Source organism: Lepidothrix coronata, unplaced genomic scaffold (assembly GCF_001604755.1).
Source record: "Lepidothrix coronata isolate B3197 unplaced genomic scaffold, Lepidothrix_coronata-1.0 Scaffold255, whole genome shotgun sequence".
Lineage (NCBI taxonomy): Eukaryota > Metazoa > Chordata > Aves > Passeriformes > Pipridae > Lepidothrix > Lepidothrix coronata.
In genome coordinates, this window is record NW_016690435.1 from 293,145 (window position 1) to 315,218 (window position 22,074).

Here is a 22,074-nt window from a genome sequence, read left to right on the forward strand (position 1 = left end):
CAGAGGTGATCCAGGCCTCAACTAGAAGGCTTCAGCCTTTCAGGGCACTTTTGCCCCATAACACTTAAAAGCAAACTTCTCCCTGGCTTCTGTGGAGCAGACAGATGCTCAGCCATGCATCGGAGAACCTGTCAGCACTCACTATCTGCTGCCTTGCCACTCAAATGAGCATAGCAGAGGTGCACAAGAGTGACTCTTAGGAATGTATCAAACAAAAGGATGCCTGGGGTGGGGGGGATATACCACGAGGTCTCTAAAACCCTGATAGAAGTCAGGGAACAACCATTCACTGTTTCCCACAGCCAGTGGGTAACAAGCTTAAACCAAGCAGAAAAAGGTTGCACCATGTGGGACTAAGTTGTGGAATTCATTGCCCTTGTACTCTAGAAATTGAACCTACCTATAAATTCAGAAAGGAACTGTACAAATTCCTGGAGCACCCTTGATGTCTGGATGCTGTTTTTTTCTCACAAGCTCCTTAAACCACAAATGAACGAGAATGTGGGAGGTTTGTTGTGAAAGATGTAGGCTTATTCCTGACTCCTTCCTGTGCTTTTTTTCTCCAAGCATCTGCCACAGCTCACTGCCAGGCAGTATGGTGGGGCACAAGGAATCTCAACCTCAGCAGGTGCCTGAGTTTTTTCCATGGTAGGTCAGGTGTTCCTGCTCTTCTCCCTTCCTCCCAATGGCTGGGCCTTGTTGAAGGGCTTGCCTTCCCTGCCATGGCCCTGCTCTTCTGTTTTGGGGGGTTACCCCCTTTCCATGCTTAAGGTGAGCTCGTTCAGGGAGGGAACCTTTTCCAAACCTAGCCATGGACCAGATGGTCTGGTTCAAAACCCTGCAGTAGCAACGGTGTGGAAAAGCCCATTTTTCTTTTTCTGAGACACTTTTCCAGCTGGGTTGGGTAAGCCCACCAGAGGCACACTGCAGAGGCACAGAAGTGGGGGTGGTGGAGGAGAGAGGGCAGGAGTGCCCAGTGGTGACACCAACTGTTTTAGGTGGTGGTTGGGAGAAGGACAAGAGAGAAGATATCAGTTACCCCAATGAACACAAGTTTGGTGACCCTTGACCCGTTGCAGAGATGTCTCGTGGGGCTGATAGGGCGTGTGTGACTAGCAAAGCCTAAAGGAGACTCTGAAAAGCTGAAGGCCATTTTTCCCCTGGGCAAAGAGCTCAGATCTATATAGTGGTCTTGGATAACATATCTTCAGTCCATCCTTAGGGGGTATTTTTTCCTGGATTTCAAAGAAAATTGTGCAGCCTTTGTGCCTCATCCACCCCCTCCCTTGCCTCTGTGCTCTTACACAGGCATTTGCCACCCTCCTTGATAAGGCTGCATTGCAGGCCCCATCTCATTAAGACTTCCATATTTATTTCTCCATTCCAACCATTTTGATGATGTGGAGGAGTTCAGGCTGAGCTTTGTGTAATGGATGGTTATGCTGAGCAGTGTAATATCCCATGAAGGGAAGGGGTGGCAGTGTCAGCTCAACCCTATTAGCCACCAGAGAATCCAGAAAACAGTTTGCTCAGTTGTGGCTTGCCTTAGCGACAAAAAAAAAAAAAAAAAAAAAAAAAAAGGAAAAAGCCTAAGGAAAAGCCTGCAAGATATTGCAGAGGAGGAGGACAATGTTTGAACAGACCCTATTTCCAGGTTCGCGTCCTGAACCACAGCCCCCTCCTGCTCCATTTCTCCCATGGAATATGAGGAACCACTCTCACTTATCAAACTGCAAGCAAAAATAATCCTAATGGTATGTTTTCACAAAGCTTCCCTCTTCGCAGAGGCAGCTCTCCCTCCCTCCTGGGTGGGCATGTACATGAAGGCATGTGTGCTCACACAGTAGACTTTGCATGCACCTGGAGCACTCCACCAGGACACAGTGGCTCAGCTACCCTAGTGGCAAAGAAGACAAAAAAACTAAACCCAAATTCAAGCTAAACCAAGTTTTCATTTTCTCTGTGAAGCCATGTGTGGCTGACGAGTGCAGGTATGCATGCAGGTGCCTGCACAACAGTCTGCAAGGTCACCAGATAGATACAGAGCTCAGCACTCAGGATAATCTACCAAAGAGAGGAGCACACTGTGCCTGCTCTTATTAGCATTGATTTTCTCCCTATGGCAGTGCTAATAATAGCAGCAAAAATATAGAATTGCTATGATGTAGAGACACTTTTATCTCACTGTGATGCCTTTTTCACTTTGAGAAAAAGAATTATTCCTGTCCCCCCACAACAGTGACAGACCTGGTTATGACAGTGTAGGCATCTGTTGTCCAGGTGCAGCTGCTCTGGCCCTGCAGTAAATGTTTCTATTGGATTTGCCGGGGGAGTCATGTTGTTGGTATTGAAAAATGCATTATGCAGAGGAAAAAACTGTAATGTGGTAATTTTTGTGTCCCTCCTCTGTAATTCAGAGGCATGGTCACTGGGGACTTCTCCGTGCCCAGAAACTAAAAAAAATAGTTTAAATTAATGAAATGTATGTATTAAAAATGCCTTATTGTGACCAGGTTAGCCTCCTCTCTAGGCAGGTGGAGGTATGGCTGGCTTGGGCAAGTTTTATTTTCTGTTGGGCATGAATGAAGTGAAAGCCATCCAAACTCATCCCCTCAGCACTTGTATGGAAGCCTCACCAGCCTCTGATGTGTTCTCACCAGCAATCTGGATGAATTTTGTTGCTTCTCCCATGCAGACAAGCCCCAGGGCTCTGATAGTTCTTTCCAGGGAGCTGGAGGGAAGCAAGTTTGATTGTCCTGAGGTTTAATGATGGAGGACTGCACGATTACGAGCAAGATTACGAGGAAGGAAGCATTAAAACTTTACTTCCATTTGCAGAGCAACCCGAAAAACAGTTACTTTTGATTTTAAATTCCCCATGCACTTCCTCCTTCCAGTGGTGAGGGCAGAAACCTGGGGAAGCCACTCATGGAGTCTTGCTGATTTTTATAGTCAGTTATGTTAGTTACATGTTAGCCAGCCAGCCCTGGGGACACCAGTGGGTTGCCTCCAGGTAAATAAACTAAGGTGTGGGCTCGGCCGCCACTGCCACCACCTCATATTGCCCTGGCTGCAGGGTGGCAAGGCCTTCATGGCCCCAGATGCCCCGCATCACCAGGATAGGGGAAGGGGGGAGAGCAGTTTGGATGGTGGCTCCCTACCACATCTCTCCTCACTTTCCCCATAGCACGGCTTGTCTGTGCCCTTCATTTTGGGACACTGAGGAGGGTACCCAACTCAGGGAATGCACCCCGGCTCCCTCCTGCGTGTGCTTCCCCTGAGAGAGGAGGGGCAGTTGAAATGCAGGTGGAGGCCAAAGTCTATCTGCTCAGCAGCAGAGAGAGGATGTAAACCCAGCACTTTATAATTATATTGGTGGCAATTGCACAGACCCTTGCCCATGGATGGCGGGAGGCAGGTGTTTTAGCAGTGCCATTGGGAATTGAGGGCAGAGATGCTTACAGGCATGGGGTTGGGTTTTTTTTTCCTGGAAATCATTGTAAAAGGCACTGGGAGATAAAAACCCTTATAGAACCCCAAAGCATTGGCAGAGTAATTCTGCAGTCACCCTCAGCTTGCATGGCAAAGGTAACCCCACCTCAGCACTAGGGCCACTGTTAGGCAGGGAGGTGTGGGAGTCTCTGGCCCCAAAGCAAGGTGAGCCCTGTGGGGTGCTGCACCCCCAGCTCATACCCTCCCAGGGCTCCCCCAGGAGAAAGAGGGCTTCTTGGGCTGCAGTGGTGCTGCTGAACAGGGAGCAGGGAGAGGAGGGCTAAAGTAAGGCTTTGGCCTCATCTAGGTGGGCGTGGAGGGGGCAAGAGACATCCACAGGTGCTGCAGCCAGCACTGTGTCCCTCCAGCTGTCAAACCACAGCTGTAGGAAAAGGACCCCAGCTGGAAGCAGCACCACTGAGCTCCCTGAGTGATTTCATAGGCAGTGGGTGTATATCCTGGTGCTTAACTCATCCGGGGCTTGTTGGAGCAGATGCTCTGCTGTAGCATAGGCAGGACAGGCAAGGACTCTCCAGCAGCAGCACTGGATCCTTGCAAGGAGCCAGCCCTCCACATGCACACGTGGCACCAAGACAAGGAGCAGGAAAGGTCCATCTCTAACACAGCAGTATTAAAGACTCTCCCAACAGGGGTTGGGACATCCTGTCCTGTCCCCTGGCCCTGCCTAGAGCAGTTTTGTGCTCAGGCTGGCATCAGCACTGCCAGTAGCCAAGGCTGTCCTGGTGGTTCTCCTTGATGGAGAGGAGCTGAGGGGAGCCCAGAGGAACCTCATCTTCTCTCTCTACTGTTGCCATAACCCCCAGGGAGTTGCACTGCTTGGCCAGGGGTGGCGGCGATAGGACCATCCTGAGCACCCAACTGGAGAGAGTTATTCTTTCCTCCAGCTCATAACTGACCCTCTCTGTCCTGGTTACTGCTCCCTCACTCTGTTAATCTTTCTGTTCTCCCTCAAAAGCACCTGTCAAAAATCTCTCCTGGAGATTTTTGAAATGGTAAAGAAATGCTCCAACTCCATATGCATACAATGGGGTTTATGGCAGCCATCATCTGGCAGGAATGAGGAAGCCTTGGGGGCCCCAGAAGTGCCATTTGTCCTTGGGGAGGGGACAGGGGATTTTCTATCACCGAGGCTGGAGCTTGGAGGGGGATGGCAGTGTTGGCAGGGCTTGTGGAAGGGGGAAAGCGCAGCCCCCTACAGCCCCCCAAGGTGTTGCAGCAGCTTATCAGCCCATACCAGCTGTGGGAAGCTGGGGTTTTAAAGGCGTTTCAAAAGCACACTCATTATTTTTAGGAACCTGGAAAGGGACTGACTGGGTCAGACCCCAGTTGTGGCTCATTCAGCTTTTTTTTCACTAGCACCCAGCCAGCACCCACATTTCCATGAAGAGCTTTCCCTAGTGAACCAGGTGACTGCCTGCTCCCTAATCCCTGATAAATCCCAGTCAGCTAATGAGACAGGCTGCTGACCCAGCAGCCAGGCTTTGCATGCCTTGCTTGAACTCTCAGCCTCAGAGCACATCCTGGTGTGCAGTGCATCCCAAAACCAGTGCATCCTGATGGTGGTGCATCCTGATCTGACTTACATCTCAGCATCAGGACATCCCAATAGCAGCACATCCCAAGGTGCAGCGCATCCTGGCAGCAATGTGTGCCAACAGCAGCGCATCCTGACGTGTGTCAAGTGTATCTTGACAGCAGCACATCCCGATGCACAGTGCATGCCAATATCAGGGAAAATGTGTCTTTTCTGGGGCAATGCCTCCCATCTGCATGGGTCACCCTGCTGAAGTAGACTCCAGCTGGGCAGCAAAATGGTAGCATGGAGATATGGTGATGATGAGTTGAACATAAGGAGGGAAAACATCTCTCTCAAGGATAAAGCCAGGGAGTGGATGTCAGTTGACAACCTGTGGTAGCCTTTCCACTGTATTTATGCAGTAGCTGTGGTCCCCTCTGGAGATGGAATTGGGCTCAGATGGGGAAGCTGCTCATCTGGCTGAACCCACCTGGCTGAATCTTTCTGTGACCTGCCAGAGAGAATCCAAAATCCAAATCACTGGACAAAAAGAGCAAGAAGCTGCTGCCCCATTTCTTCGCTGTTCACACAGCTGTTGGGTTTGGTGCATAGAGAGACGTCTTTTGTGAAAACATCAGAGAAACCCTGGGTTTGAGGGCCACCAGCAGCAGCAACTGGTTAATTGAAGACCTGGCAGGGCTCTGACTTACATGGATGTAGCTTTGGGAAGTTAGAGCCCGTGTGGATTTGTTGGTGTCTAGTAAAAGCAGTGTATTTTTAAGTACAACAGGAACATTCAGAGGGCGTAGCTTTCTGTCCTCTATTTAGCTACCAATTTGAAGGAAACTCTTGGAATTTCGCTACCTTTGCAACCTTTGCTGCTCTATTAGGCTTGGTAGGAACAAATTGAAGTTCCCAGGGAGGAAACACCATGCAGTGAGATTGAAGGGATCCAAGCAACAAAAAAAAGTTAGACAGTGCAGTTAAAGCTGGTAAGGGGCTTCAGAGACCTCCAGAGACAGACCCTCACTCAATCAGATTTCTATGTCAGAGTCTGAGAGCTCAGGGCTCTGCCAACCACCTTGTGAGAATGGACATCTCTCCAAGGGGGTCATGATCCTCACAGAGTTGTGTTGGACCATGTGCAGGGGATAAGAGGCACACAGGGTCCTCCAGCAGCCTCATCAAGGCTATGGATACCATGGGGAGGATGCTCAGGGGTTGCTGCTGGGGTCTGACACCCCACAAGGACTTTACAAGAGTGGCTGGGTGCCATTTCCGCAGGGAGTGGGACTCAGAGGCTCATTGGGGAGCAGCCAGACAACCTGGGGTGATGCTGGGTGCCCCAGGGGAGCAGAACCACAGTGAGTGGGCAGCCAGAGAGACAGCGCCAAGCTGATGGGGGGAGTGGGAAGGAAGCGGAGGTATAGGTGGAGAAAGACAGGGAGACGCTGGGAGTGGCAGGGTCCGTGGGAGGCAGGGAAACAGGAGCCCGATGAGTCAGCCTGGTGGGGTTCTTTGAAACTCAGCAGGGAAGCACAGGCAGGGCAGGTTCTGCTGCAGCCTGGGGAGCCATCTTCCCCCAGCTGGCACCTTCTCCATCTCTCCCTGCTCAGTCAAGGAAAGCAGATCACCCTCCAAACTGGGGCAGCTTGTGGAGCTGCTATTCTCTCCTTCCAAGATAATGCTGGCGTGGAGCCACTCTGTCCGCTGTGGTGAAGTGGTTCCTCATCTAAGCAGGAGAGCTGCCAAAACCTGGCTTGGAAGCACAGCTTTCCAGTGGTCAGGCTTGGCCCCAAGGCGGCAGCACAGAGGGTGTTGCGCAGGCATGACTAGGGCAGTAGCTTTGCTCTGTCAGTCTGTGCCACCCCCAGCAATGCTCACATCCCCCAGACCTCCTGGAGATGCCGTGCTTTGGGTGGGAACCTGCTCTCAGAGACAAGGGCAACCCCTCCAGCAAGGCATGATGTGTGTTTGCAGGCGTCTGCTGAAACCCATCTGAGTCACGCTGGTGCTGTAGGCATGCGATGGGGTGCGGGGCGGGCTGGACAAGAGCATCTCCAGGAGCATGTTGCCTCTTCACAGGCAGATGCTGAGCTGCAGCACCAAGGGCAGCCATGCAGGTAGAAGGAAAGCTGGGGCTGTAAACAGCATGTACCCCAGGTGAAGCTTTCTTCTAGAGCAGGGGGACATTTCCTCTGTACTTTTCTGTGGGCTTTTAAGACATGGTCCTCAGAGGTCCCCACAATCCTTCTTGAAAGACCCTATGACATGCTCGTCCTCCACTGGATAATCCAGAGAGGCAGCAGGTTGGGAAAGGCTAGGAAAGAGATACTTCCTTTTGTGAACCCTCTCTCTGTAATGTGGCTGGGATGCAAACCCAGGGCTCCTGGTGGTCTCATGGTGCCCATTCCTGGGTGCTGCAAGGACCTCCATGCTCAGCATCCCACCTCAGATGGAGAAATGCAGAGCATTTCAAGGAAGGGGTGTCACACCAGGGTGTTTCCTGCAGAGAACTGCGCAAAGTTTTGACACCCAGCCTCCTCTTCATGTCTCACAAAGTATCTCTTACGAGCAGCATGAGGGTTCACCAGCCAAGCGGGTGTCAGCTGGGTGCTTGAGTGACTTGCAGCAGCCCAGATGTCCCAGCCCTGGTGTTTCAAGAACATCACAGAACACAGACAATAAAGGTTCATCTTCCCAAGGACGTGAAGCTGTGGCCTTTCTTTCATGCTCAGTAAACTTGTATAAATCCCCACCTGAGTTCTGGTGGGAGCCAGAAACCGAAGGTTACACTGTTGCATTGCCAGGCTCCTGTACCAGCCAGGGTCTCATCTCTGTCTGGCCTGATTTGGATCAAAATCATGAGAAATCAACAGAAATAGGGCCCTGGGTGACTACTGTCAGCCTTGTGGCAGAGTATCCCCAGCCCCTGTAGGTGTACCTGCTGGAGTCCCTCCACTTCTGCGCAGGAGGAGTGATGGCTGGGAGCAAGATCCCATTGGGGGCTGAGCGTGAAGGTCCCTTTGCTGGATTCCATGCTCTAAGACATCGCCATGGCATTGCTGAGGGACTGTGCCTTTCAACAGTGTTCGTCTCTGCTGGGCTGTGCAATCAAACCCACGTCCCTGCCCAGGCCATGTCCCTCTGCAGCTGCATCATGCTGATCATGATGAAAAGTAGCCCAGGCAAGAAGAAGAAAGGACAGGGCTTCTCAGGATCACAGCTAAAATATTAATTACACCTCTTTTACTGAACATCTCTCCTCTGCTCTTCTCAAGCCTCCTTCCCTTGCTCCCTGCACCCAGGTCCTTGCCCCCTAGCATGCCTTCCCCACTTCTTTCTAGGTGCCGTATCAATAGGGGTAAGGCTGGCAGCAAGATGGGGTCCTCCAGAAGGGACAAGTCCCCCTGCTCCTCGCACATGGCCATCAATTCAATCTCCCCACAGGGTTAGCTTGGGAAGGAGCGGGGTTTGATTGTGACTGCAACACATGGCTGATTCATTGTTTGATTCCATCTCTCCCTCCTCACTCACAAATTATTTGAGTGAAATGAAATAAATTTTAGTAGTCAAATCTGTAAGGGGGGGTCCCATTGTGCTTTGACTCTACAGGACGTTCTGTACACTTAATTTGATTTACACCCAAAATGTTAATTTAATGAACTGAATTTTCTCCCACACTCAAGTAATGCTGAAAATTAAACAAGATCCTATAGAAATCTTTGTGTGCCATTATCTCATTAGTGTAATTATTTATTGAGTGATTACAGTGCTTGAGCTCTACATGAAACATCACTTCAGTGGGTGTATGGAGAAGGACACCAGCAGCCCACAGACACAGATAGTGACATGTCTGGGGGCTGCCTTGCCGAAGACAGTGTGGCCCCAAGGATTCCGCTTCATGCTGCTGCATGTGGCTCCCTGCAACAGTGTTGGTGGGGTCGTGCTGTGAGCATGCTCCCCAGGCTCTTCCAGGTTAGAAAATACCAAGGAATGGTACTTTTAGGAAAGGCAGTATGGTTTTCTTATGGGCTCTGGCCAAGCAACAACAAGGCTTGGTCAACAGTCTGTATTTCTACCTGCTAGCTCAGGGGGAAGGCAGCCTACCACCACTGAGGTGCTCTACTTCATGTAGCTGATGTCTCTCCATCCAGCTCTTCTTGCCTTGCCAGAGGCTGCAAGACTTTCTCCACTCTGTGTCTACAGTGGTGGTGGGCACACCTCAGCACTGACCACTCATGTCAAGGCTCCAGAGCTCGTAATAATAATTTAGTTCCTGATTCAGCTATGCTTGTGAGTGCACATCTGAATTGTAAGTGAAGTGTGTCCTCCAGGACCTCATTAAATAGGAACCTCAAAGCAGGATTTGAGAAAGCCCAGATGACAGTGAAGTTGTCTCTTGGTTTGGGAGCATTGTGATTAATGTCATTTACTACCTCTTTTGGCTTAAAAGACAAGGAATCATTAAAATAAAAGAAATTTCAAATTGAAAGCATTGCAAAAAATCAATTAAACCCCACATAGCTGCATTTTGCCCTGGAGCAAAATCTCAGACATAACAGAGAAATTACACAGCCTTCAAGAGAAAGAAAGAGAAGGTTTTACTTGTGGTATTGCTGAGGTATTGCCGGAAGGCATGCTGAGGTGGCTTCTTACTGGTACCTGCAGAGACTGTAACTCCCTGCAGGAGTAGGGGCAGCAAGTAAGTGCCCCCAGTCTTTGCCGCCACTCCCAGGGCCTATCTCGTGGGTCAGCGGTCAGGGCTTAAAAGCCTTTCTAGAGGACAAAGTGCTGAGCGGTGGGATAACTCCTCTGCTGGGATAAAGATGTCTGTGCCTGTGGTGTTGCTCAATTAGACCTTATCAAAACAGTGGGTAGGGCTGCTGTGGCTCATGGCTGAGATTTCCTGGCTGGAAATACCAATTGTTGGAGGAGATCTCTGACAATGTGTCAGGTGATGCGGCACTCGGGGCTGGAGCCGGAGCTTCTCCAGCTCTGGTGGTCCAGCCAGTCCCACACCCCCATGTCTCAGACCCACACAAGAGCTCACACCTCTTTGCCCCTGGAGCCCAAAAGAGTAATGAGGACCTGAGTCAAGCTGAAGTCTTTCACTTGGCTACGACATTTGAAGGTGTGTCCTTTCCAGAGGCTCCAGGTCCAGCCCCTGAAGTTAAACTTTTGTCTCAAGGAAACAAAGGTGAATCTCCCATCAATTCCCCCTGGCCTGTGGTTTGCCCTTAGGGAGGAGAGCCGAAACCTTAGAGAAGAGTGACCAAGTTTGAAGGGAAACCAAGCTGGGGAAACAGCTCTTGGTGCTCAGTCCCACTAGCCTCAACTGCTCCATCCCTGTGCTGGCTTTGCTGCAAAGATGTGCTTGGGGAGGAAGGCACCAAGTGTGTTTCCACTGCATTTAATTAAAAAGCAGATTGAATATTAGGCAGGAGAAGGTACTCCTGTTAAATACCCAAGGCCACACCAGGCATAGGATTTGCTACACTTGCAGACTTTTCAGTGCAGTTTTGTGGGTTTTCTTCTGCTTCTTTTGCTTCCTTCCCCAACCCCCAGCCTCTTGTCTTTATTTCATTTCCACTTCGGGAAGAGGGGTAGAGGACAAGAGGCAAATAAAAAAACAAGGAGTGGGGGGAGAGGAAAGGCTGTGAGACATTTTTAATTTTAAATCAATGACTGAAAAAGAATAAAACTTTTTTTTTTTAACAGAAGAAGGGCTTGTCATTAAGAAAAATAGTAACAACTTTCTCTTCCGGCTGCTGCCCCGAGGGCGTCTTCCCCGGTGCCCTCGGGAGTCTTCCCCTCGACGGGCTGTCCCGGGGGCTCTCAGCGCAGCCCCCCGTGGACGGCGGGACCCGCACCCGATAGTGGTGAGCACTCTAGGCTGCCCGCGGCATCCCAGTGCGGGGGGCTGGCAGTGGGTCGGACCCCATGGGGTCCCCGCCGGTAGGGCGGCAAGGAAGCGGCAGCGGCGGGGCTCCCCTCCTCGTGTTTTTTTTTTTTTTTTAATTTTCAGACGTTAAATTCTTTTGCAAACATTCATGCCTTAGGAAGGGCTGGAACAAAGCTCAGCTGCTCCAACCGGTCGGACAGGTAAGCAGACTTGTTGACACCGTTATGTTTGCAGCACGCATGCTCCTTCCCAAGTTTCCTGGTGCATTTTTCTATTCCACCTTATGAAACTTTCCTCCCCCCCCACCCTCTCCTCTCCCCTCTCTTCCCCTCCCCTTCCCCTCCCCGTGCCTCGGCGGCTCTGCCCGGTGCGTGCGGTCTCGCTCCCTCGGACGGCAGCGCAGCGCCCGCGCCCTGCCGGGCTGCGGGCGGGCGGCGAGGTGAAGCCGCCGCTTCGCTCCGTGCCCGGCCGTGCCCCTTGCCCTCACTATGCCCAGAGCCTTCTTGGTGAAGCGCCGGAGCCCGCAGCCGGCAGTGCGCAGCTGGGATGGGCTGCCCGACGAGGAGAGAGCCGACACCTACATCCCAGGTACGGGGCCGGCGGGCTGCCTGCCCGCACCCGTCGCTGCCGGGAGGAACGGAGGGAGCGGGGTCTTCGCCAGCCCCCGCGGGCTGCGGACGGTTAGAGTTGGGGGAGAGGGCTTTGCTGGGCCGAGGGAGCCCCGAAGGAGCGGGCGTGCGGGCGGGCGGTGGCTTGGAGAGAACTGTACTAAACGCAGGGAGGGGGGAAGTGGGCAACACTTGGGGGAAAACTCCCCTCCCATCGGCAGGGGTGCTGCCCCCGCCGGGAGATGCCTCCCCTATGACTGGCACCGTCTCCAACTCCGGGGATGGCGGGGCGGGGGGAATGTGTGTGTGCCCGGGAAGGTGGGAAACTTCGTTTGCATGAGAAAGGTGGCGGGGGGAGGACAAGGACGGACCCAGGGCGGCGGGGGTGATGTACTCTAGGCCTCCTCCTCCTGCCCTTGTCCGGGGTATAACGGGAAGGCGGCGGAGCTGGCTTGTTTGAACTTTGGGACCGTTCGTGTTTGAGTTTCCGATTGCAGCGTGAGCCTGGGATCCTCCCCCGCCGCCCGCGGGCCCGCCCGCAGGTTAAACACCGGGGCCCGGCGGCTCCCGCCTTCTGCGTCCCCTCCCCTGCCCCTGGCTCCGTGGTCCCCCCTCTTTATCGTGTCCTCACCTCGCTGCAGGGGGGATCGGCTGCGTGATGCTGGGCTATGAGGACAGCTGCAGCCTGGAGAGCAGCGGGAGCAGCGGGACCCGGGATGCTGAGCCCAGCGACCCCCCGACGCCCCAGCCTGCCTGTGGTGACCTGGGCATGGCCGGAGGGATGCTGCTGGACCTGGCCGTCAAGCGCCCCGTGGTCAGGTCGAAAATCAAGGTAACCTCCTGCAACCCAACCATCTTACCACCCGTGATGGGGTGACCACAGTTCAAGGTCAAGGCTTGGCTGCTGATCGGGGACACCAGGTGCCAGCAGTCCCTTGGGCTGTCTCTGCAAGAGATGACAGCAAGAGGTCCGTGAACATGCTGGCCATAGGATGGCAGCTGCAGGGCAAGCTTCATAAGCGATATACTGTAATCTTCCAGTGCCCTTTGCCTTCTCTTATCCTTGCCTGGGACATGCTGCCCCTGACCTGCTTGGCTCGGGTCCTGCAGGAGCTCTGAACCCAGCCAGGAAGGACCAGCCCTGGCAGCTAGGAGTCATGCCCCATGGTGCGTGGGTGGATCTCATTCCTTAACATGGGGCCTCTTTGAAGACTGCCTTCTAGGTTGTAGTCAAGCCTTCACCAAGGGGGCTGGGGTGAAGCTTCACACTGCTCCCCTACCCTCTTAACTTATCAAGATAGCAGCTAATTAAAGGTTCTCCTCTGAAGCTGTGAGAGGCTGTTTCCACCTTGAGGTCGCCTGGCGGCCTAGGGTGAAATGAAGCAATTATCTGTCCACTGACTTTGTTGAAGAGCCCCTCTGCTGCAAGGGCAGGATCTCTGGGTGTCCCTTGGACAGAACCAGGAGAACAGAGCCGTGATTTCCCTCCCAAGGCTGAGAAGGCAAATTACTTATGGTGCCTCAGGTCCCCATGGTACTGAGAACTTAACACTGACCTCCCAAACAGCACTGAACATCCAGGGTCCCCTCAGCAGAAGTGGAGACAGGCCAACCCAGCCTAGGAAGGAGATGTGTTCACTGCTGGTAGTTAACGCCTCCTTAAACCCTGGCTATTGCTTTGCTGGACAGAGCTGTAAAAATTCCCATTGTCTCTGTGGGATGACAGACTTTCAATCATCATATTCTCATGATTAACATTATGTTTTCACCCTGGTTATATGCAGCTGCTCGAGGAGGAGTTATACCCCTGTTGCCCAACAGATTCTTCCCAGATGGCTCCTCCTCTAGTTTCACACCTCATGGTTTCACAGCTGCCGTTTTTTACGATTTCAAGTAGCACTGCTTCAGTAGTAAGCAAAGGAGGAGGACTAGGAAAAATAATTGGCTCTTCAGTAAAAAAAACCAACCAAATGTATTCCTGTCTTTGTGAAGAGCTTGCCCTGCTGCTGTTTGATTTTAACCTACTCTGTATAATTTAACCCGGGCTACTAGTAACTGTCACAGCATTCAACCCATTTCAGCAGAGTTGGGTTTTTCTCAGAGTTTCACAGAAACTCCTCAAAAGCACCATGAGGGCTGATGGATGTGTGTGCATGGTGCTGCTTGCTCTGCTGGATTTCTCACATCCTGAGTGTCTATCAGTGAGCATGTCTCTGTTCTCCCATGAATGGGTAAACTAGCAGTGAAGTATTTGCAACTTCCAGAAATTGAGCTTTCCCTCTGAGGAACGATCTTCCCCAGAGCTGAATCATCAATGTCTGCCTTCGTCAAGTTAGGTCATGGTGTTGGCACAATACTTTTGGTGCTAGGAGTGGGAATGAGATTACCCCTTAATGTCACACTGCTGTTAATTAACGAGCCAGGGAGACCAACGGAAGGAAATTAGTGCCATTGTTTCAGTCTCTATTGAGTTAGCACAAGGTGCCTTAGGTTTATCTCTCCAACCCACTCTTTTTATCACTGCTGGGACCCATAGCAGCTGGAAGCATGATTAGCAAAGGCATTGCATAATACAACTTTCTCATACCTTGGAGGACTTCCCATCTCCATCCGGGATATTAGCTGAGTGCAGGAGCAAACATACAGGCGGCCCCACAGAAAGATGCTTGTAGCCTAAGCCCTTGTGCTTGTGGATGTGACTGGACAAAGGTTTTTGCCTCTGGAAGGTATCCACTACACAGGCTTTGTTTTAATCACTGATTCCAAGCTGGTGAGCGTTGCATCAGTCCCACTGCACATTAAATACCCCACTTGATTGCAAGGAAAATGTGAATGTTTCACCCAACAGGAATCTCCTGAATACTTTCACTTTTCATTTTTAATATATCCCAAGATTTTTTTAATGCCACAACAAGCCATCCCTCCTTATTTTGTTTTTTTTTTTTCTTCTGCTGGTCTTCTGTTGTTCATCTCGATGCCCACTCACCCAGTCATCTTCCATTCCTCAGTTTACCACTGGCACCTGTAATGATGCTGCACTGCATAGCTGCGAGCTGTGTGGCAAAGGCTTTCGCTTGCAGCGAATGCTCAACCGTCACATCAAGTGCCACAGCCAAGTGAAGAGACACTTGTGCACCTTCTGTGGAAAAGGCTTCAATGACACCTTTGATCTGAAAAGACATGTCCGGACCCATACTGGTGAGAATGCGTTCCCTGGGGACTCACGGGAGGCTCTGAGGAGTAGGAGGTGGGAGGAGGGGTGAGGTGGAATAAGGACAAGGAGAGGGTGAGGGTAAGCTATCAAGACCATGATACAAAGCCCGGGTTGACAACGTTTGCAAAAAATAGTGGAGTTGCAGTGGAGGAAAGGGGAAGACATGAGTGTGGACAGAGAAAAATCCTGGGAATGATGAAATCTGAGAACAGCTAGTGAAATCTATGTGAAGTAGTGCGGGTGTATGCCTGACATCCAGACTCAATGCAGACACAGCCACATGCTGCAATGCCTGGGTCAGCAAGAGTGGGATAACCCACTGAGGATAACCTGCCTGGGATAGCAAATCACCACACGTTATTGTGAGACCAGTGCACAAAGACAAGAAGAGGCAAGAGGTGGATGAAAGTGCTTTGCCCTCTAGAGGCAGCGAGCAGCAGTTTCCTGTTTTTTTTTTTTTTTGCTGTTGAGAACTTTCCCCGCTGGCTATTCCACAGGATGGGGTTGTGGCTTGCTTTTGGCACTGTCTGGAGAAACCAGAGTGTTGGTCATGCTGTGCCTGCAGCTTCTTTAGGGAAACTAGGCAACACACCTGACTTCTGCTAACCCTACATGCTGCATCCCTTCCTGATTTGGGCTACCAGCTCCTCCAGCTCCCTTTTGGAGCTGTTTCCTTCTGCACGTCATGCTGTCCAGATCACTTTGACCACTGGCCTAAACCGTTTTTATTCACTTGTCATGTGGGGTCACAGCATGCATTAAAAATCAGGAGCAGTTGGTTGAAAATCACCTGACAGTGGTTCCTGCTCTTGCTCTTGTATTGCTCTCTCAGGCTGGAGGGATGTGCTTTCTGTGGCCACTCTGCTGTGGATTGAGCTCCCGAGTCCATCCCAAATAGTGGTGGTTGTGTTTCTTTGAACCAGATCTGTTGCCTCAAATCCAGCTCACTGCTACAGAAGTGCTTATCCCAGCCTGGAGCAGGGAGAAGGCTGCCATTTTGATTTGCTTCCTTTTTCTTGGTGGAAGCAATGGCTTAAATAAATGTCAACCCCCATCCTCATCAAGGGCAATGCTTTCTGGCAGGTCAGGTTGGCTGTGCTCAGCAGGCTTAGACTTTGCACTGCTGGGCACCCAGAAGATGCATCCACCACATCTCACAGGCACATTCCATCTTTCCAGATGTGTGGTTACCCAATGGGAGCTGGAGACTATGTGGGCTTGCTCTGCAGTGCCCTTTCTTTGGCTTAGACACCATTAACCAGGTGTCTAAACTGCTAGAGGCGGCACAAGTATAGTTAGTAGGTAGGAGCTGTTTCTTAGCAGTAGAACAATAGAACTCATAAAAATTATGCCCATTTCAATGGGAAGGCATTGGCTAGAAGCCAATGTTTTGGGCTGTTTTGGTTTGTTTGCAAAGCTTTCATTTGGAAAGTAAAGCTGCTGGGTGTGAGCAGGGAGCTACCATTGGGATATGGCTGAAGTGGGGAGTCAGTGCTTCTAAAAGAAGTGATTTTTCGATCTGTATCCTCATCCTTTGAGGCTAAGAAACTTAATCCAAGACAGTCTCTGTTCAGAAGCTGTGGCAGGTAAAGTTGAAATCTCTTTGCAGGATTGGAACCAATTTTGTGAAACACTGGAAGGGGAGAAGGATCCTTTTACTGGACAGGAGTGAAAACCCTGGAAATGTGAATCTTATAGTTAGATTGTCCCCAAATTTACTAGAAGAAATCTACTGTCACTATTTCTCCTCTCCATCTTAAAACTAGGATGAATGCACACATACACCATATTTGCCTGGTGCCTTGGGTGATGGCAGGGGTGAGGGCTGGCTGCAGCAGTGGTACCAATACTGTATTGATGTGTATCTTTTCCAGGCTGAGATACGGCATCTCTGAAAGCAGTGACCTTCTTCATATCAAAGTTGGTTGTTGTTCAGGAAAGCTGGGCTATATTTGAATATTAAAAAGAAGGCAAATGGGCTGGAAGTGGTAGTGTGGGCTTTATTGTGTAGCTACAGGTGATCATCTACCTGTGCTTTACTGGGTGTGGGTGTTTCAGTGGAAACTGTCATGTAGTGTTTGAAATGAGGCTGTGCAACAGTAGTGTCAGAGAGAGTAAAGGCATCCTAGTCTAGCTTCAGGGTATGAGCAGACTTAAACATTAAAAAGCATCTAAGATACACGGTAAAAGAAAATTTTAAAATGATTCCTAATTGATGAAGAGGTTCCCACAGTCTCGATGGGCTGTGCCATCCTGGCACTATCTTTTTTGTGCTTGTATGCATGCCTGTGGAGCACTGGAGCAGGCACCAAGGATGGTGCCTGCAATTTAAACCTAATTGCCTTCAGAGGAGCGTAAAACTGCACCCAGACTACCGTTTGTAAAAAATACATTTTTTGTGTGTGAATCCTAATGAAGGTTTGGGCTTTCTCTCCAATTGCAGTTTAATGTAACTGAAGCAGTCTCACAGCAGTAGGCATTAGGAAACTTCAGTGTTGATAGTTAAATCCGGTGCACTGGGATAACCTCTTTTTACAAGACTTGCAAAAATGCAGTTGAGATGCTGCTTATTGGAACTTCTGTTTAGCTTGGATTTTTGGTAGAAGCATCAGCAACTGAGCGGTAACACAGTGCAATCACAAAGTTACATCTGTCTGAATGGACACACGTGCTTTGCCCATTTCTGCCTGGCTCACCATAGGTCTGATCTTCCAGATTGTCATGTATCACCTTCCATGGGGAAAAAAGGAGGTTAGATAACTCCTTATATCAGTTTTAAGGCTGGTCTTTGCTTGAAAACTTACCGATCTAGTCTACTAAGTAAAATTGCAACTGGTTTAGGTTCTTTCAAGTATTGCTTAATCCTCAGCTATTTAAGTATGGAGGGTTGTTGTTAAATCAGTGTTGATTGGTGGTAAAATGGATGTCCTTTACTGCTCAGTATTTCTGTAATGTTGGTTGTTTGTACTGAACGAAATTGCCCAGGCATTCAAATCACAAGCGAGCTCCTTCTGCCTCCTCTGGACACACATGGATTTATTTCACAGATTTATTTCGCAGAACATGCTGAGTTGGAAGGGACCCACAAGGATGATTGAGTCCAACCCTTCTTTCAACTTACTGAGTTTCTCTTCTAGAATTTGAGCTTGTAGTCTCAGTCATTGTACTTATTGTAGAAAAGTGCTCTCGCTCCTTTGAAGCACTGCAATAGCTGGGCATTCACACTAGGCTGCCATTCACTGAAGCCTCAGTAAGTTTTGCTCACTAAAAGAGAAAAATCAAAATCTTACCAAGATAGAAGTTTTCATTCATTATAAAACCCAAAATGACAGGTTAGCTGAAATTTTTACCTAATCACAGGACTTCAAAAAGTCAAGAGGTCTAAGACTTAAGTTTTGCAAGAGCTGTAATGGCGTCCTTAGGACCAAAGCACAGTTGGGACCCTGTTATCATCAGCATCTGCCTACACCTTTTCAAGACATTTCTAGGTTTTCTATGCCTAAATATGTCAACCCATTCCTGAAAATCTTAGCCTGAAAGTAGGATGTTTTATTTAGATAGGTAGTTCTTTGGGCTAGTAGCTCCCCGCTGCTAGATATGTGCTCAGTAGCTGCCAGAGCCTTGCTCCTAAGCCAGCTTTAAGAAACGTAAATCAGAACAATCTTTAAATGTTGCAGGAATTCGTCCTTACAAATGTGAGGTTTGCAACAAAGCCTTCACCCAGCGCTGTTCCCTGGAGTCCCACCTCAAGAAGATTCACGGTGTGCAGCAGCAATATGCCTACAAACAGAGGCGAGATAAACTTTACGTGTGCGAAGACTGCGGCTACACAGGCCCCACGCAAGAGGACCTATACCTGCACGTTAGTAACGTTCATCCTGGAAGTGCTTTCCTGAAAAAAACCTCAAAAAAACTTGCAGCAGTTTTGCAAAACAAACTGAGCCCTGACCTGCAGAGGAACTCCAAGGATGATGACAAAGATGAGTAATGCAGTGGATTACAGTGGTCTACAGGAATGAAGTTTACATGTAGGATGAGATATATATATATATATATTATTTTTTTAAAAACAATTTTGAAAAAAGTACCTGCAATTAAAGGGATGCTTTAGCTAATGGGACTCTCTTGTTGCTAGTAGAACCTCAACTGGAAAGAAATATTCCCATTTATGATGGAAACATCAAACTTTTTTTATCTGGCCAATAAAAATGGAAAGCTTGGAAGAGGCTGTCACCTCTCAGATGGAGTATTTACTGAACTGACATTTGGGCAATCTGTCTTCCGTTTCAGCTCTACCACACATCAGCTGCCACTAAGTTCACCTTTCCCCAGTGTATTTTGTAAAGTTAATTTCTGTTACCTCCTGTACCAATTACTTTTGAGAGGTTTGAGTGAAAAGTGCCAGGTAAGAACAGCTACTAGTACATTGTTCTACGCAAATTTAATTAAAGTGTCTTAAGAACAGGAGTACATTGTATTGGTAAATAAGTTAAAATGTGCAAATAACCTTAACTCTGCCCCCTGTGCAGTAGCTAACAATTTATGGAAGGGTGATACAAGGTGAGTTGAAACTCTTCTGAAAGGATGCAGAACTTTTCCTCCCAAACTTTCTCTGCTGGCAAATTACATTATTCCAGGGCAGACTTTTGGTTTTGATTTAGGTATTTTAAGCCATGAACTTACTCTTATGTTTAGATGCAAGTGGAACCTTAACTCTGATGTTCCTGGACTTGTCATGCTTTGAGGATTATTACCACATCCTTTTAACATACATCAATATCGACCCAGAAACCCAAAGAAAACTTGAAGATAAGTATTTTCTGTCATGATGAAATGCAGTTTTGTCTCTATTTGGGGGGGGGGAGGGATGTTTGGGGATATTTTTTTGTTTTATAATCAAATGCTTCTTCACTAATACAACAGAGCAGTGCAATGCAGTGAAAAGGGGGACTTAGCCTGTCTCTGCTTCATGGGATCAGTGCAAAACTGCAGGCACGAATCTGGCTGCTCATCTGTATCCACTGTCAGTTTAGAAGGGTCCTAGTGAGACTGATGCTACCGGGGAAGGATATGATGATGATGAGGGACTGGTACTACCTCTCTGTGCTTTTGGATTTCTGTAGTCCCACTCCAGCTCCTATTGACCCAGGACAGTTAAGAGGGTAGCCTGTGGGGACTACTGAGTGTGAATTTAGAGATTTTTTAAAAAAATAAAGCTGTACATTTGGGGAGGATATGCTGTATTCTATATATGTTGAAACAACAGCTGAAATTAAGCCACCTAAAATACAGAGTCCAGCATAGCCAGTACTTTCATAGTCATTACTGCTAAAATGAGAGATTCTGAGCAATTTTGCAAGAATTTTAAAAAGCTTTTCCATTTGCTTCAGTTTTCTAAGGCATCTGCTTGGGTTTTTGTGGGGAAAAGATTCTAAGGGTTTTAAAGCATTCCTAATGATATTAATACTTTATTCAGCACAACTATTGGTGCCTGGGACCTTGAAAGCAAGGATAATAAAGTGATGCTACTGTGTTAAGAACAAACTTGTCATTCTATGTAGCAGGAAAGTTCACAGAATAATAAATGGGAAGTTGCTGGGAAAAAAAGCATCTGAGGTAAAGTAGAAGATCCTGACTTTGCAAAAAGCTTATGCACTGATCCCCAGTTCTTTGGATATCATGCCATTACAACTGAACAGTATAAAGAGAAGGTTGCTCGCTCTGAACAAAGCTTGCTTGATGGCAAATAGTCACAAAACTGCTGGGCTAAGGAAAGCATTAACAGCTAGTTCAGCCAGTTGTGCTGGTGGGACTCCTCCATAACCTGCTCAATGAGGCCTCAGTCATGAAACTGCTGAGTTCTGCTCCAGGGCGGGACTGTTTAGGACAGTCCCTCTGAGCAAAGAGACTAGTGTTCACCTAACTGCACAGGATTTGTATGCTCAGCTCTGCTGAAACCTCAGTCCTTACACTGGTCCAGTGGAGCCAGGACTGAAACCCTCCCTTTGCAACTAGAGACACATTTTGTGTGTGTACGTATGTGCATGGGCTGTTTTTTAACCCCTCCTGTAGCACATACTGGTTTTGGTCTCCCTCCTGTATCACTGCCAGAGCAAATCCCTGTGGAAAGAACCACAGGCACACTGAGGTGGCCACAGAAAGCACTCACAGTAACAGAGAAAGGGAGAAGTTAAAAAAATAAAAAAACCCTCTCTGGATGGAGAGCAAAGCTCTGAAAAGCTGCATGTTGTAGCTGAAGTAACTGCCCTGATTGCCTGGCAAGTTTTTCTGCAGAGGATAATGCCCTGTGCACATCAATTTAAGTCTAGAAAGTCAGTTTAAACTGATCACAAAGTGGGTTTGGGTTTGCGTGACAATGGCAATGGCCACCTGCCAGTTCTGTTACGGGAGAAACCAGTGCTAGCCTGTGCCACTACAGAAATGCTCCAGAGCTTACCCAGGGATGCCTGAGGCAGCCACGCTTTCAGAAGTGCCTGACACGAGTGACTTCGACCACTGCTGTCTTTGAAGACTGCCTGCCTTCTCCTGGGTCTCTGAGGGTATAGACTCAGCCAAGACTTGATAGGTTTACAAACCAACACTGCTGGCAGCCTTCCACAGACAAGGCTTTTGTTAAACAAACAAACACAGACGAAGCCAACAGGTGCCCACACTGCCCAGGCTCCAGACTTGTCCTTATTTGTTAGGGGGCAGGATGAGTTTGAACATTTACATGGGTCAGAGACAGATATCTAACGGCTGTATGTCGCACTGACAGAGAAAGCAATCCCACCCAAACATTGCCCAACTGTTCCCTACTACCCTGATCTATCAAATCTCAATCAACACAGGGATTTCAGCCCATTTTATCACCTCCTGCTACTGCCCAGGGATCTTATCTCTTGCTTATACTCACCCTCTTTGTATCCATGGAGCTATCTTTCACAGAAAACTGGCAGTGTTCAGTGACACTGAACCATCCACTTCCTAAAATTCTGTGATGTGGGAAGACACTTGTAAAACAGGTAGAACTTCTGAGAGCTTGTGCTGCGTCTTCCTGGTTAGTCATCTCTGAACCCAGTTTTTCCATCCCCATGGTTTGACTTTTTAGATAGAAATCTAATTAAGCACAGAGTAATCATAACACCACTAGACCAGCTTTGAATTAGTAAGTACCACTATAACTAAGTTTCATTGACACATTTCCCTGGATCAGTAGTATGGAGGAGCACCAGATTAAACACTATAGCTATTTAAGTTTCTTCAGCAGCAAGCCTGTCCATTTTTTTTTTTAGGTATCATTCTGGCTGATTTTTTT

At 48.9% G+C, this 22,074-nt stretch overlaps 1 protein-coding gene across 1 annotated transcript; it reads left to right on the top strand.

Moving 5' to 3' along the window:
- Window positions 1–11,422: 11,422 nt before the first annotated feature.
- OVOL2 (ovo like zinc finger 2) lies at window positions 11,423–19,589 on the top strand. The gene is made up of 4 exons (XM_017835340.1): window positions 11,423–11,522; window positions 12,184–12,374; window positions 14,551–14,740; window positions 18,434–19,589. The coding sequence occupies exons 1-4, from the start codon at window positions 11,423–11,425 to the stop codon at window positions 18,742–18,744; spliced, it is 792 nt and encodes a 263-aa protein (XP_017690829.1). The 3' UTR covers window positions 18,745–19,589.
- Window positions 19,590–22,074: the final 2,485 nt, after the last annotated feature.